Source organism: Tiliqua scincoides, chromosome 7 (genome assembly GCF_035046505.1).
Source record: "Tiliqua scincoides isolate rTilSci1 chromosome 7, rTilSci1.hap2, whole genome shotgun sequence".
NCBI classification, from domain to species: Eukaryota; Metazoa; Chordata; class Lepidosauria; order Squamata; family Scincidae; genus Tiliqua; species Tiliqua scincoides.
In genome coordinates this window covers 55587087-55603211 of record NC_089827.1, presented here as the reverse complement: position 1 = coordinate 55603211, position 16125 = coordinate 55587087, and the positions used below count along the sequence as shown (strand labels likewise).

Below are 16125 nucleotides of genomic sequence, written 5' to 3'. Positions count from 1 at the left end.
GCCAATGGGGCATGAACCGCATCCTGTGGTAGGGGGACAATCAGTGAGGCCTCCTCCAGGCAAGGGAATGTTTGTTTCCTTTCTTGGGGGCTTCAGTGCTGCGGCACCAGCACTTGAAAGTTGGACAGGGTTGGACCCTCAAACAGCACAGAGGCAGCAGAAGTCTGTCCCTAAGGGACAGTCCACACCTCTAAAGACGGATTGCTTCCATGCAAAAACCATGTTTCTCCTCTTATGCAAAAACCATGTTTCTCCTCTTATCTCATAGCAAAGGTGCCCAGAATCAGTTGGAGGCTGGATTCAGTAGGTACATTTCCAATTAAAAAACAAAGCTAAAAAGCAGTTTAGCCTGCAGTGCCTGCTCCATCAGTAAAGGTAGACAGTCACAAACTCAACACACACACACACTTCACAGCAGCATCACTGCAGGTCACTCCCCACTGCCACATTTTCAGTTAATGCACAACATATTCAGGGGCATTTAAAGGAAGCACAACGTAGCAGAACCACTAGTAGCTACTCAGAATCTCAGTAATAAAGCCAGATTATTAAGTCAACTGAACCGCTTGCTAGAACATTTATACACTAGGTCTCATACATATACATAAAAGACCTAGTGTATAAGTGTTATAGCAAGTGATTCAGTTGACTTTATTACTGAGGTACATACATATATGAAAGACCTGGTGGTGTGTGTATACACACACCACCAGGTCTTTCAGATATATAAACACACAGACATATTCCACTTGGTTTAAAGTCTTAGAAGGCAACAAGACCATACCACCTACCCCCCACCCCCAAGAAACCCCCTATCAGTTGAACACTCACCCTTCAGCATACAATCCCCACCATACACGTCTATCAGCATTTGCTGCTCCAGCTGGAACACTTACAGCGGAGGTCTCCTGTTTTTTAACAATGAATACAAACTTTCTCCCGGGAGGGGGAGTGGACCACGGACACGCCCACCAGCCTCTTTCTCATTGGCCGAAGAGACCACCCTCATTTGAATGCTGCTTCTTAGATGGCTGCCCGAGAGAGGGAGGGAGGAGGGCCTATTTGGCAGCGAATGGAACGTTCGGACAGCGAATCATCGCGCTTGGAACTCTCAAGAGTTGCAACTTTTTTTTTTTTCAATTAACTTCCCCCCTCCTGTTCCCAGGCACACGTTGCAGGCACAGTGGGAGCCTGATGGGTCCTCGCAGTGTGCCTCGCTGGGCTTTCGTGCGAACCCGGCGTTTCTCCTTGTTGCTCTTGGTCTTTGCGTACCCAAACGTGGAGCGCAGCAACAGATCCCCACATGCTTGCAGTCCCGCTGCAGTCAGTCACCGTCCCCGAAGCCCCCCTCCTTCCTTCGACTCAAGGCACGATTCACCTCCCTTGCTCTCTCCGCTCCAGGCTCCACTGTTCCCAACAGGACATGACTCGGGAGTCACGTAGAAAGTGTCGCGTGTAGACGGCTGTTCTTCTCTAGCGGAGCGCCTGCCTTCGCCCACCGAGAGCAGCGCTTCATTCATTCATGCAGATGAAGGAGGCTCTATGGATTATTTGATTAAAGACTCTAAGGGAAATTGGCTATGGAAGAGTCATCAGTCACAATGCTGTCTTCACACTGCCCTGTTAAGGCTGCAATCCTAACCACACTTTCCTGAGAGTAAGCCCCATTGAACAAAATAGGACTTACTTCCGAGTAGACCTGGTTAGGCGTGTGCCCAAAGTGTCACAGAACTGTGTGTTGGCCAAAGGTGTGGGCCTTCTTGGTTGTGGCACCACCATGCCTCTCGAAGTAGCTACCAGAAGCTCAGAGAGAAGCCGCTTTGGTATAAGGTTTCCAGAAGGGTTTGAAACCCCATCTGTTTCACTTGGGCTTTAAGAAGGGAAAGTGGAGTGGACTCCACCATGGCAGTGGAGTCAGGCACCAACTACTGTCAAGTACCACTGGTTAAAAAGTACCACTCTGATGCTGTGAACAGAGGTATGAAGGCAAGCTGTGAACACATAGCGAGGACAGGACACTGCACAAGGGGACCCAAGGGATCCCACCCCTTAATTTTTATGCTGCTAAGTATTATTTTATCTGCTCTTTTATTACTTTTTAAATTTTTTATTTTAATATTTTATTCTGATGTTTTTTTTAAATTTTGATGTATTTATGGTTTGCTGCACACCACTTTGGGTTCTTAGAAAGGCGGTATAAAAAATCCTTTAAATAAATTAGTTCCATAGCAGAACTATTAAATAAATAGTTCCAAGACCTCCTACTGTCTGAGGTGGCATACCCAAGCTGCTGCTCCCCCCCCCCCATTCTCTAGTGATGTCCCAGCCTCTGGCACTCCAGCCCCACTGCTCACCTCTCCTCCCCCCCTTCCACTTTGTCCCCCTCTTCCTGGAGTGGGAGGATCAGTGGAGGCAAGCAGGCAGAAAGCAGTGGGCACCCTTGCCAGTCTGCTGCCTGATGCAACACTTTCAGTTGACTTCATCCATGGTCCTGCTTTGTGAAGTCCCTTCCTGTGCCTTAAGGTCGTTTTACCTCTACTTCCAATAGTTTTCACTCTGTGTTGCTGGGATCCCTGAAGAAGCTTTATCAGGGGTTCCTTGAGGCAAGGCTGCTGGCCCACAATCCACTGCCCTTCCCTTGCTACACATAGCCTTAAGGGATTGTTGGGTGCGTATTGGTCAGTGTGTTCTCAGGTCAAGCTGGGAGGCCCAGGAAGCTTGACTCACAATGCCTCAGGGTGAAGCAGTGGTACCAGCTCTGGAATCTTCTACAAGTTCATTTCTGCAGCAAGCAGCATGAGCTCCTTGGCAGACAAGGTACAGTGTGGGAAGGAGCCCCTGAGGAGAGAATATCTGAAAAAGTCAGTGCTTCAGGCTGTGGAGGAGACAGACAGAAGGTTAGACGGAGCTTTGCATCACAGCATTGTTCTGACCAGCTGTAGAACAGGTCAGCCACTGACACAATAAGGGGCTAGAGGCAAACCAAACCACCTGTCTCCTTTTGCATTAGTTCTTTTTGCTGTACCTAAATCTGCTTCTGCAGTGCAAAAACCACACTTCAGTTCCACAGGATTCTGCACATCATTGCTGAGGGATACAGGAAGATATTGGGGGGGGGGTCCCCAGGGAGAAGTACGGTAACAGAAGGGCAAGATGCACACACTCCATGCCTGACCAAGTCAGAGCAGCAGATGGGCGAGGTGGACTTGGGCCTGCACCTGTGTGGGACCAACCAACTCAGGCCCAAATTTGTAAAGACAGGTGTCAGCACTTCGACCTGCTCCAAAGCTGTGCCCTTTCATCCAGAGGTCCCCTAACATAGAGCTGACTGACTCCTCCCCCCCAACAAGTACCACTGCTTCCACCAGAGACAGCTATGCATAGGGCTGGGCAGCTTACCCCATAGTTGTCCCTGCAGCCAGGCAGAGGTTTCTTCCGTTGCTGCCATCTCCTGATTTCTAATTTGGTCTACTACATCTTCCTCCCCCAAACTATATCTCTTCTGTAGGACCAGGCAGCTGCACGACTCTAGAGGGGTTGGGCAAGGTGGGGCAGCTCTACATGGTCACCATGGCAGTGGAGTCAGGCGCCAACTACTGTCAAGTACCACTGGTTAAAAAGTACCACTCTGATGCTGTGAACAGAGGTATGAAGGCAAGCTGTGAACACATAGTGAGGACAGGACACTGCACAAGTTCAGTGATACCTTCCCCACAAGGTCTCAACTGAAAACATTTCCAGAGCTTCTTTTGGTCAAACATGCCCATGTTTTCTCAGGATGGGCCTTCCATATACAGTTGGCCCTTGCAATCTCCCAACTCCATAAAGGGAGTTCTCTCAGAGGCCTTCTACATTAATCTCTCATTCTCAAAAAGCAGGTTAGGATTCTTTAAAAAGTCTGCCAGCCCAATCCTATCCACACTTTCCTGGGCGTAAGCCCCACTGACTTTAACGGGACTTACTTCTGTGTTGACATGCATAGGATTGGGCTGTGAGGCAATTACAAGTGGAATTTGGTACTCCTCAATCTTTCCACCCCGGATGGGTTTTTTTTTTTTAAGGATGCATCTTCATCCAGTCAGGTTGCAAAGTATGTACCCAATACATATGTTGCTGGATTGATTGCAACTATCCAACAACCTGATATTTTTGTTTTGCTTCTTAATAAATTGTTCAGAACTCATGCTCTGTCCTTTTTTTCTTTCTGAGAGGAAAACTGTCTCCTGAGCTGGGACCAACAGTTCCAGGAGCCACCCAGTCCCTTCTTTGCTTTGGCTTCTTTAATCTGGGACATGTGTTCTCCCCCCACAAGAAGAGAAGTTCACTAAAGCTAAGCTTGAGCACCTCTTGACTAGACCACCCAGCCACCAAAAGCTTGCTCTTCAACACATCACTATATCCACAGGAAAAGCTAATTCATTGCACATTTGAAGACACACACATTTCTGATTATGGATCATTCCCAGATGCAGGAAGCCAAATGCAGATGGGCCCTGAAAGCCTATAATCCACTTAGACAGTCATTGTTACATCCACGTAATTTATAGGGATCCTATGCTTCCTTGGTAATTCTGGCCAAGGCACATAAGAAGAGCTCTGCTAGATCAGGCCCAGGGCCCATCTAGTCCAGCTTCCTGTATCTCAGAGAGGCTCACTAGATGCCTCAGGAATTGCACAGGACAAGATACTTGTATCTTGCTGCCACTCCCCTGTGTCTGGCATTCTATTTATCCTCACACCCCCCAATGAAGACACCAGATTGTGGCTTGGGTTTAACTTGGGCCCCTTTATTATATACAAGTGACCAATTTTTAAAACATGAAACCTACTGAACACACAGTCCCTCCTTCCCAGTCTGGAGTGATGAAAAAACTGCCAATTCAGATGACTGAAAAAAATTCCCACCAGGCCCTCATGAGGAGCGACCAGTTAGTCAGAGACTGTACATATCCATCATGGCTTGTAACCCCTCCAGAAATCTATCCAATCCTCTTTTCTAGGATCATCTAGGCCAGATGCCAGCACCACATCCTGTGGCAAGGGGTTCCAGAGACTAATTACATGCTGGGTATAGAAATATTTCCTTTTGTCTGTTCTAACTCTCCCAACACTCAATTTTAGTGACTGTCCCCTGCTTCTGGTGTTGTGTGAGAGGGAAAAGAGCACATGGATGCAGCTATAACACCCACTCCCACAGTACCTATGCAGTACCTAGCAACTATGTTACTACCCACCAATTAACACTGCTCACGGATTCACTGTGTAATTGTTTAGATTGAATTTTTAAAATATTTCTTATAATTCAGAGGTGCTGACTCCAACGATAATCTGAGGTTTTTTGGGTATCTAAACTTTTTCATTCTCTTAATTATGTGTTTATCTTATGGCTTAATGCATTCTAATACTCATTGTATTATACAACTGCATAGCAGAAATGGTGGCTAAACTTTTGATGCTATGACAAAGAGTGGCATTTTTAAAATCCTCGTACCGAAATGAATAACGAAACACCAAAATAGTTCAAATAAAAAATGAAATTGTTCAAACTGTTACAGTGTTATAGTTTCCAGGTACCCAGACACAGACATACCAATTAATTAAATAAAGAATTTATTATTATTAGTCATAACAGTAACACGTATCTGTTACTTTTTGAGCAAAGACCTCCGGCTGCTGCCATCTCCCTCCAACCTGGTGCCAATGCAAGCTGTAACCACCTGCTTTCTACTTGCTCAGACAAGAAGCAGATAATTCCCCTTCTTACCATGATCCTCCCATGCTGTGATCAAAACTGGAAGCTGGTCCTTCACTTATAAAGACAGTGCATTAGCAGGAGCTAATGGTAAGGGTTTTATTTCTGTAGCGCAGAAGTGGCAGGCCCGAGATGGCACCAGGCGGCATTCTGGGTCGCTCCACCCGTCTCCTGCTTTCGCAGAGAAGCACCAACTGCCTGGTGAGAAACAGGAAGAGCCAGAGACACATACCCGCCTCCACCTTGACTTTCATATTTTAACACGTAGGGTGGAAAAGATATGCAGTGAACTTTTCACTCTAGTAAACCAACATTTTAGAACATCCCCCAAATGTTGCAAGATTCAGAATAAGGAATCACACCAATTATTATTTGACTATCCATGCTTACTACCAGGGTATTCAAGACAGTTTACAAGAACAATTAAAACGACAAAATGTGTTGGATTGTTAGCATCACTGACAACAAAAGCAAAATAATCCCTGGCTTCATGGGCTTAGCTGTGGTTTGTTTTGAGCGGGTCAGGAGTGTGACAGTACCAGATCAATATTCGTTACTCAGGACTGGGTAAGCCCTTTAGGGTCTTTTGCACGAAGGCACCAGGCTTTCCACCCAGTCCTTTCCCATTCTCTTACAGCTAAGAACTTTGGGGTACAGAAAGAACTTCTGGGGATGGACATGGCAACAGCTAAGAATTGCCATGAAAATTCAAAATTTAAGAACAGTGAAGAATCTGTAGAAAGTTCAGACAAAAAAAAAATAGAAAGCCAACACTAATTGCCATGAAGTGTGTGCCTCTGGCTTTCAGCTACGCACGAGGAGTGTTCTAAATGCTTAATCCTATGAACTGCATACCAACATCCTCGCATGATTGAGAGTCACAAGACACAAACTCTCTTTTGACTACTATGTTCCATCTCCTCCCCCCCCCCAACATCTTTGGATGCTTCTCCAGCACTATGGGCAATGTTCATGTTCCCAGCCTCTATTATCACTTACAAATAGATCTGAAGACTGCTCAGAAGTTGGTTCAGTTGGTAATTAAAGCAACAGCCCTTTTCCTCAAAGGAGCACACAATAGTCACACAACAGCAGCTGCACTGGCTTCTCCTCCCTCCCATCTCCATTCAAGATCCGGATTTTTCAGTACAATGCACAGATGCTTCTCTCCCATCCTCCCCACTATAGCAGGATCCCATCCAAGGGATACTTCCTGTAGATCTGCCTGTGTGCTGCATTCTCAATAAATGAAATTCCCTGGAGACTTGCCGCAGAGCTATGCAAGATAAATACTATTTGAGCTTTCAACAACCCGGGACAAGCTAGAAATCCACATATTACATCAAAGAACGGAGTTAGAAACTCAGCAAGGAATAGCATGTGGACATTTGTAAGCAGCAGATGTAAGCAATAGTGGCAATTAGTCACATATCTTAAATGCCCCACAACTTACTGGATGGCAAGGATGGGCTACCTGATACCTGGGTCTCAAATGAAGCTCAAACTGACTTACCAACTGCTACCAGCATAACCCATTCCCAAACCAAAGTTGCTGCCAAAGTTATACACCTCAGGTCCAAATCCTAACCAACGTTCCAGCACTGGCATAGCGATGAGACGACAATGGGATGTGTACTACATCCTGCAGTTGGGTGGCGCTCAGAGGCCTCCTCAAAGTAAGGGAATACTTGTTCCCTGACCTTCAGAGCTGCACTGCCCTTATGCCAACGCTGGAAAGTGGGTTAGGATTGCGCCCTCAGTTACTCTCTTTTGAACTAAGGCCTAGGCAAAGGACTCTTCCACCATACCCATAGGAACAACAGAGTCTCAGTCAGGATATGTGTAAGCCGAGTGAGAATGAGCAACTAAGGTGGAGAAGAGGACATTAAAGGAATGCTTTGTCTATTTGACATGAAAGACAACCTGGGGCAGAGTACAGGTTGCTGGCCCTCCAGTCCTTGCTCATGGCCCTTGTTAAAAATGCACTGCAATTGACCTATATAAGCCTGTGCTGCATGAGCATCAAACTATTCTTGTGACATCCGGACAGGCCAGCAACAACCCATTCACTATGTCAGTTTGGCCCACCCATAATTCTTTAAAATGTGGGCCTCCGTGCCTTTTGAGGAGAAGCAGCGCTAATGAATACCAGCCCCACAACAGTGTCACAGCCTCAAGTCGGGCCCAATTTTAACAACCATTAGTCGAGCAGTTGCTCATCACGGACTCTCTCAAGAAGCAAATCTGGGAGCTGGAACTATCCAGGCTGTGGTGCGGCACAAGTAAAACTGCACAGGAGGCTCCTAACAAATGACAGGGTTCCAGTGCAAACATGGCTGAAAGGCTCCTTGATCAATTGCTTGGTGAGGGACAGAGATTAAAGCAAGTGCCAGGCCCCAAATACAACAGAAGCTGAAAGAAAAAGCAAAACAAAAGAAACCACACCTTTTTCCTTCAATGTGTCACACTTCCCTAACAGTGCTCAGTTGCATTTCTAAAGGAACACAATGACACTCCTGTCCAATAGCTATACCCTTTTTTTCCACCCAAGGGTAACAGCACAGTGAATATTAAATTGAAAGTCTTCCACTGAAATTGTAATTATATCCATAATATAGCTGAATGGCGAACTAATCACAATCTTCTTGCACCAATACACTGTTCTCCCAGTTTGTTTATAATTGAGAAGGGTAAACAACACAATGCCATCTCAATGCCGTGAGTTTTCATGCCAAAGGCTACACGCCCACACAGGCTTCTGACAATAAGCCCCAATGAACACAGTGGGACCCACTTGTGAGTAAATATACGCAGGAGCAAGCTGCAAAAACATTATGTTCAAAATATTTATCTTGAGAAGGATATTAAAAGAGGTCTTAAAATGAAGACAAGAGAAGGAGAAAGAAGATCTACATAAACCCAGAGGAGCTTTCAAACACCATGAGCTTTCCACTCTTTTGAAATTCAGGGGAGATCCTAAAAGCATTTTCCATAGAGGGACAGAGAACTGCTGTTCAAAGAAAAACTAAAGCAGTCCTATAGGATAGGTTCAAACTCATGGGCATGTCGAAAGTGGCTCTTTGGATCCTGGCCATTTTTACTTTACTTTATTTACAGCCACTGGATACAGAGTATTGGCCTTTGATCTGGATTCCATTTCATGTCTGTCCTAGATTTACTGCCTGCAGCCATGGGCAAGTCACACGCTTTGTCTTGGCTCCCACTTTCAAATGGGAATAGCAGCCATTGCACATGTTTCTTATAAGGACATATACAATAAAAGGAGTAAAGCAATTTGTCACAAAAGCTCTATAAATAGAAAGTGTTGGCACAGCCCCCCCCCCAACTGAGTGTGACAATAATTCATGAGGAACAAAAGCACACGCACATTTTCAAACAAAAGATATTTATAAATAAAGTAATCCACATGGGGCTGGGAGGGTATTGCTTATGCACTCACCCACCTGAATGGCATTTGGCCATTAAAGCTCTTTAGTACCAGCTCTCCAGTTGAGGGTGGGTTGCAACTACACAAGACCACACACAATAGATGGAAAAGCCAGAGCACCAATGTCAAGAGGGCCCCCTACGAACTTCTGACCTACAAACTTGTGACATTTAAAAGATCTGGGTTTTAATTACATCTTGAAAAAAAGACAGTTGTTCCCCCCTCTGGGGGGACTATAGAAAAAGCCCTGATAAACCAAGGAAAATTACACGTGGTGTCTTGCACAGAGTCCTCTTAGCTGGCATGCTTAGGAAGGTGAGCAGAGCTTTCTTAGGCAGACCACTTCCCCTCCAACAGGCCCAGCATTCCTCAACTCTGCACCTAACTGCAGCCCCCCAAGACACATCTCCCTTATATTAAAGAAGCTTTCCCTGTAATGTCATAGCCACTGACTTCCATAGAAGCCACTGTCTTGTCTTCAGCTTGTCCATCAGTCTTGGACATGCTTCCTTCTGCCTGTCATTTTTCGGCGCTGGGACTTGCTGGTCCGTCCTGTGCCTGGTTTTGAAGCTCTCTTCTTTATACTTTGAATGCGCCTGGTTTGCTTTCCTTTGGTCTTTTTCTGGCTATGGGAATGCAGCGAAGCCGTGAGTGAAGAGATCCTGTAGGGAGAGGGGAAAAACACATCCTAGATTTTACATTTAATTTTACATATAATTTTAAATTTCTCACTCCGCCCAGCCAACCACCGTGCATAATTTCATCTGCAAGCTAGAAGGCACATCATACAGTTTGACTGCTCAAACCAAAGGGGGTCTGACCTCTTAAGCTGCCTGGATAGGTGACCACCTTGGAGAGAAATAATAACTCCCATGCATTCTGCAGACAAAGTAGAGTATAAATTGAACTTTCTGGGACACGACTCTTCTCTATATATCTCTTGCCACATTGTTCTTTAAACCTGGAACTATGATCCGACCTCCTTGCTCTTGAGACTTATTTCTTTCCAACCTAGTCTAGTCTACCTGGACAGCCACTTTCAGACAACCTCCCCTTGCCCCCATTTTTGCCATTTCTCAGTGCCTGCCATATCTTTCCACTCCCTATCGGGTCTTTCTAAAGTAGCTTAAACTCTCCAAGTGGGGATCAGCAGCCATCAAAGATGAGAGAGAGGGAGTGCTACATCCACAACACCAGACACACATTTTAGAATGCCTGGCCTTTTTTTCTTCCTAAAGTGGACTTGAAGGAGTTGACAAACAGTATACAATTTTTTAAAACTCAAGATAAAACCAGTGCTGTCAGAACAAAGCATTCTTCATAACACAGTTTGACACAGCATGTCAAACAGGCCTGCTTAGTTTTAAAATAATTTCCTAAACCTCAAAAATCCTACTGGCCACCATAGCACTGAAAGCAAGCAGCAGACTGCCCTCTTGTGGCAAGGAATCAGTTTTTGCTGTATAAAACCAAAAGGCTTGGTGCCCATAAGAGAGTCCTGTTTGTTCTAACCATTAGAACCATCACCAAACTGATATAAATGTGAAGAGCTGCGGTAGGTGCTGAAGTCTTCCCTCCTTCCCAAAATGGACCTCTTCAGCCCCTTTTTCTCCTACTGTGACTTACTTCCTGCGAGGCCGTATTAACCCATGGCCGGGCCCCTAGGCTTTCAGGCCCCCACCAGCATTTCAATCTTTCACCCTACTAATACTGTACTGACAGCCTGACTCTGGTACAGTCAGTAGGTACAGTTGGTACTGGACTGCAGGACTAGCCCTATATCCACTTTGAGGGTTTCCTGAAGAATTCTATTCACATTGGAGCCTTAGGACTCAGGTAACAGTGCCTCAGCAAAAAAACAACAACTGATGGGCCCCTAGTCCCTGCGGGGCTCCTAGGCTTCAGACTAGTCAGGCTCATGAACAATAAGACCCTGACCTCCTGTCTTAAAACTAGAGGGGAGAGACATTTAGGCAGGGGAAGGATTCAGGAACACATACGCTCATTCCACTTTATACACCCACTTCATATTTGTTTGGCACTACCCACACTCTAAAACAGGAGCCTGACCATGTCACATCCATCAGAGATCTGCAGAGGCAAGACTACCACAAGAGGTAGGCCTTAAGGTCCCCCGCACACAATAACTATTCAGCTGTCTGTACACAGATTGGTTTGGGAATGGATAAGAGGAAGGGGGAGACTCTTCCTCTCCCAATGAGCCCTGTGAGCAAGTCCTTCCTCAGAGGACTGGTGGATGATCTACTGCTGTTTTGTGGGTTGAAGGAGGGTTAAGCAGTCTTATAACTACCTCTGAGAGAGGAAGGGATCTCTTGATTTCTTAGGCAGTGTACACGTAGAGTTGCTGGAGACATTTTCTTCTCTTTCCTCTCCAACTTCTTCTTCCTAATAAAAATCCACATAAGTCTATGCATTGCCACACAGTAATCCGGATCCTGCACATTAAACCAACCTGGTTCAATCAGACAGATGACGCACTTTTACACCTCTTAGGCAGACTCATACAGTGCAGGGACTATGAGTGCGTGTTATGACTCAGGAAGTCATAGTTCAAGTCCTGGTCACCAGGCAGGTTTTGGAAAGATACTCTCCCATCCAAAATCTGCACTACAGGGATAATAGAGACTTATTAAATGGGAGTGTTGCAGGGATTGCAAGATTCTGGATGCTAAATGCTTTGAACACTGATAGAACACTGTGTACATCTCTACTCAAACCACATGTTAAAGGTGAGTTTCTAAATTAGCCTGTTTCCTATTTTGTGCAATGCCCAGAACTTCACCATTAGAATAGAGGGTGCTTTACAGAATATAAAGTCACATGTTTTAAAAATTTGTTTGAAGACACAACAGTTTATTCATTTTGCTCAAAAGCGGATTTAAAACTAAATTTGCACTGCCTGGAGAATCTGGCAGATATCAAGAGGTAGTTAATTCCCCACACAAGAACCAAGTATAGAGAAGACTTGAAATTTAAAATCCATTTCTGCCCAGCCCGCAGGTGTACACATTTGATCTCTGTTGCGTATACATAACATTGGGCAGATATGGCTTAACATGAGTAACTAAGCAGAGGGCCGGCCTTGCTGAACAGAGGAGCTATGGTAAGAGATGGTGTTTCTATAATGATATGTCTCTCTTTAATCAGTGAAGACTTATTAAAGTGCCATTTAAACTGTGATAGCATTCATATTCATTTGCATCAAGAGTTAAAAACAAGGGAGATAGCTAAAAACACAGCTTCAGCAATTCTTAATGTTAATTCATTAAGGGTGCAATCCTAACACCTTATGTCAGTGCTTTCCAGCACTGGCATAGCAGTGCCAATGGGAAATGTGCTGCATCCTTTGCCTCCTCAAATTAAGGGAATGTTTGTTCCCTTATCTCAGAGCTGCATTTCCCTTATGTCAGTCCTGGAAAGCACTGACATAAGGGGTTAGGATTGTGCCCTAACTCTCTTGGAAAAAGACCAGTGATGAAATCTTTCCAGACTTGACAAAATTGATGAAATGAAACATTTCTAACCTGAGCTGGTTACAATTTTTATTTTAATTTATTTATAATATCGAGATTCCCTCACCCAACCCCATGTTCTCCATGAAATCTTTATCCTCTACTGAAACTAAGCCTAAGCTTGTTCATGTGAATGATGAATTTTAGATTGCAAGCTACTGGGGGCAGGGACTTGTCTTTTGCTACCCACAATGTAGCAATGGTGCTATATAATAATAGTAAAATGAACGAAAAGATATATGCTCAATCCTCAGTTCTGGCAAGACGCTAATCTAGTTCCTTTGTATATGGCCCATTTGCATTAAAGTTGGAAATGTGTGTGTTGTTTGCCTGCCTCTTCAGTTCTCTAATGACTTGTGTTTGCCTGTCCAGTTGATTGGGAGACTTCTTTCCCCCACTCTTGGCAAAGGAGAGTTTTTTTAGGGTGCAGAGACTGTAGATGCATGTAAATTCTGAACTATTCTTCCAAGAATTTCTGGCCATGCACTTTTGCATTGCAAAGCTAAAGTAACAGATACCCAAAACATTCCTAATACAATGGAGACCAAAAACACATAAGCAAATAGGAAGGCATTACCTCCTGGACAGGGAGTCCCAAAAGGCGTGTTCCTGAGAGGTCCAGGTCACTGATCGTAGTAACAGTTACAGTGTGGTTTGGGTGATCGTAGCTCACTGACTCTGTCTGGGATGTCACCAGATGCTCCAACTCATCAGCTTCATCTGAGAAGGTTAAATAAGGAAATGCAGAAATTAAAGTGATTCCTACAGCCAACTACTGAGTAATGGCATCCATGCCCCCAAATGAGAGACAACTATGGCAGGAACTAATTGATTTTCCTTTTGAGTTTCTCTGAGATGTTAGTGTTTTTAAGTGCCTATTTCTTCATACATCCCAAATATAGAAAACTGTTGTAGCTAAATGTTTTCTATCAAGATCCTCTGACTTCTAATGAGATATTCCAAGATCTCTACCAACTGCCCACTGTCTAACCCAGCGGTCTCCAAAGTGGAGACCACTGTGCACTGGTAAAGGCATCCCTGGTGCATACAGAGCTTATTGTTCCACCCAGGGACATCTTTCATGGGCAGACTGACCCCAAACCTTCATGCCGGTCAGCTACTTCCGGGGTCTGTTGCCCCAGCAGGCTTTGTCCTGGATTTCCAGACATGTGTGGCTGGCACATGTGAAGGTCGGGGGCAATCTGCAATGCGAAAGAGGCCCCCTGGCAGAACAATAAGCTCTGTTCACCTCGGGAAAGGATCACAGTGGGCACCAGATCCAGTCTGCAGGCCAGGGTTTGGCGCACGCTGGTCTAAACTATGCTGGCAATTACATCCAATAACTGTCCTTCTGAAATTTATCAATATTTAAGCAAAAGGAGCAAAAAGGGCTATTTCTTTCTCAAAGCTCATGTCACTAACAACCAGATTCTTCACATTTTTACTCTGAAGTGAAGCTCCAACAAGTTCAGGGCAACTTCATAATAAGCATGCTTAGGACAGCAGCCTTAGAAAATGAGAAAGTCCCCATAGACTAGACCAGGGGTCTCTAAACTTTTCAGCCAAAGGGCCGCATCAAATAGCTGGCACAGCGTCGAGGGCCAGAAAAAAAAATTAAATATAAAATGTAAATAAATACCTTAGAGATGGAACTTAGATGAATGAACAAATGAATGGGCTCAAATGTCCAGGACTTCTTCAAGCATGAACACAGCCCAATAAATAAAGCACACACTTAAATGAACCCCCATTCCCCCATCCCACAAGCACAACTCTGGTGGTGTTTGGTCAACTGGGCCAGAGGCTCTCAGGGATCAGAGGCTGGCCACAGGCTGGATAGAGACTTGCTGCGGGCCGCATCTGGCCCATGGGCCAGGGTTTGGAGAGCCCTGGACTAAACAATACAGTAGATTAGACAAGAAAAAATGCTAGCCACCACTTAAAATTCCTATCTTCTCCCACTTCCCCTCCTAATCCTTCTGAAACTCAATGGTTTCATCTATGGTTGGGATACTTGCCCAAGGCTTCTTCTCTCTCCTTCAGCATCTTCATGTACTCCTTGTGGCGCTGCAAGTTTGAAAACAAACCCATAATCAAATCATTAGAGTGATTCCCAGATAAGCAAATGTTTGCTTCATCTCAGAGAAACACCAGCTAAAAACCCAACATCCAACATTCATGAACCACTACCTCTTCCCTCATCTTCTTTTGCTCCTCCTTCAGCTTGTGTTTTATCTCCTCTTCAGCTGCTTTTCTCCTCTCAACTTTACGCTTGTGGAATCCGGTTAAGTACTCCCTGGGAAGAAAAAACAGACACTGGATAGTAAACTAGAGATTCTGGGGGGATCCCAAAAAAGAGCCTTTATCCTCCTGCGTCTCTTGTCAGTGCACCAGGAAGCATCCATGATGAGTAGAAACACACATCTGTAACTTAAACACCAACACATCGTTATGACATGCTAAACAAAAGACTCATATACAGCCTTAAGCAACAGGATAGCTACTGGTATATACACACATGTACAGTGCAACTATTATTCACACATGACACTCAACATGCATACAATCTATGTCCAGTGCATGGGCGGCTTACAGGTGCGTGTGTGTGCATACACATACTTTCACACATTACACTCAATGTGTGCACAAACACACGTGTGTACACACACAATGTGTTATCACACACACACGTACAGTGCAATGATTATTCACACATTACACCCAACACACATACAATCTATGTCCAGTGTATACATGTGTTGAACGTCATGTGTGAAAAGTTGTACTATACACGTGTGCATGGACACACACACGTGTACAGCACAACTTTCCACACATGACGTTCAACGCACGTGTGTCGGTACACACAGAGCCCAACCCTATGCGTGTTTACTCAGGAGTAAATCCCATTGCAGTCAGAGGATCCTACTCCCAGGAAAGGGGGGAGGACTGCAGCCCTCGTTGCCCGCACGTGTGAATGGCCGGCCAGCTGGCCGCACGTGGAGGGAGGGAGGGAGGCTGCCTGCCTGCCCCGGGGGCGCGGCGCCCTCGCCCCTCACTCACCGCCGGCTCTCCTCGTCGAAGGCCAAGACGCGCAGAATCCCCGCGCCGCCCCCGCGCTCCTGCCCCCGCCGCTTGCGGCCCATCCTGCGCTCGGAGACCAAGCCGCGCCCGCCGCCTCCCCGGCACAGGAGCAGCCCTGCGCAGAGCCAGGAAAGGCCAGAGTCACGCGCAGTGCGGGCAGCCTCGCAGCTGCCTCGTCGTGCGGAGGGGGAGACTCACAGCCTGCTCAGAAGGAAGTCCCATTGCAGTCAATGGGGCTTCCTCCCAGGAAAGCGTGGAGAGCATTGGGCTGTCAGGCCCTGCTCATGGTGCCAGCCAATGGCGAAATC

At 45.6% G+C, this 16125-nt stretch overlaps 1 protein-coding gene across 1 annotated transcript; it reads right to left on the bottom strand.

Annotated features, from left to right (window-relative positions):
• Positions 1-5593: 5593 nt before the first annotated feature.
• Positions 5594-15907, bottom strand: NOL12 (nucleolar protein 12). Its single transcript, XM_066634416.1, has 6 exons — positions 15797-15907; positions 14924-15029; positions 14752-14800; positions 13311-13453; positions 11512-11606; positions 5594-9862 (listed from the first exon to the last, which is right to left on the bottom strand). The coding sequence occupies exons 1-6, from the start codon at positions 15877-15879 to the stop codon at positions 9691-9693; spliced, it is 648 nt and encodes a 215-aa protein (XP_066490513.1). The 5' UTR covers positions 15880-15907; the 3' UTR covers positions 5594-9690.
• Positions 15908-16125: the final 218 nt, after the last annotated feature.

What these genes read in the sequence shown, in the direction of transcription:
- NOL12 (XM_066634416.1), bottom strand. Translation starts at nt 15,879, where the DNA reads ATGGGCCGCAAGCGGCGGGGGCAGGAGCGCGGGGGCGGCGCGGGGATT. An exon ending in GGAGAGAGAAGAAGCCTTGG is followed by an intron (nt 13,454 to 14,751) that starts GCAAGTATCCCA and finishes TAACCTTCTCAG; the next exon opens with ATGAAGCTGATGAGTTGGAG. An exon ending in TGGGACTCCCTGTCCAGGAG is followed by an intron (nt 11,607 to 13,310) that starts GTAATGCCTTCC and finishes GATTTTTATTAG; the next exon opens with GAAGAAGAAGTTGGAGAGGA.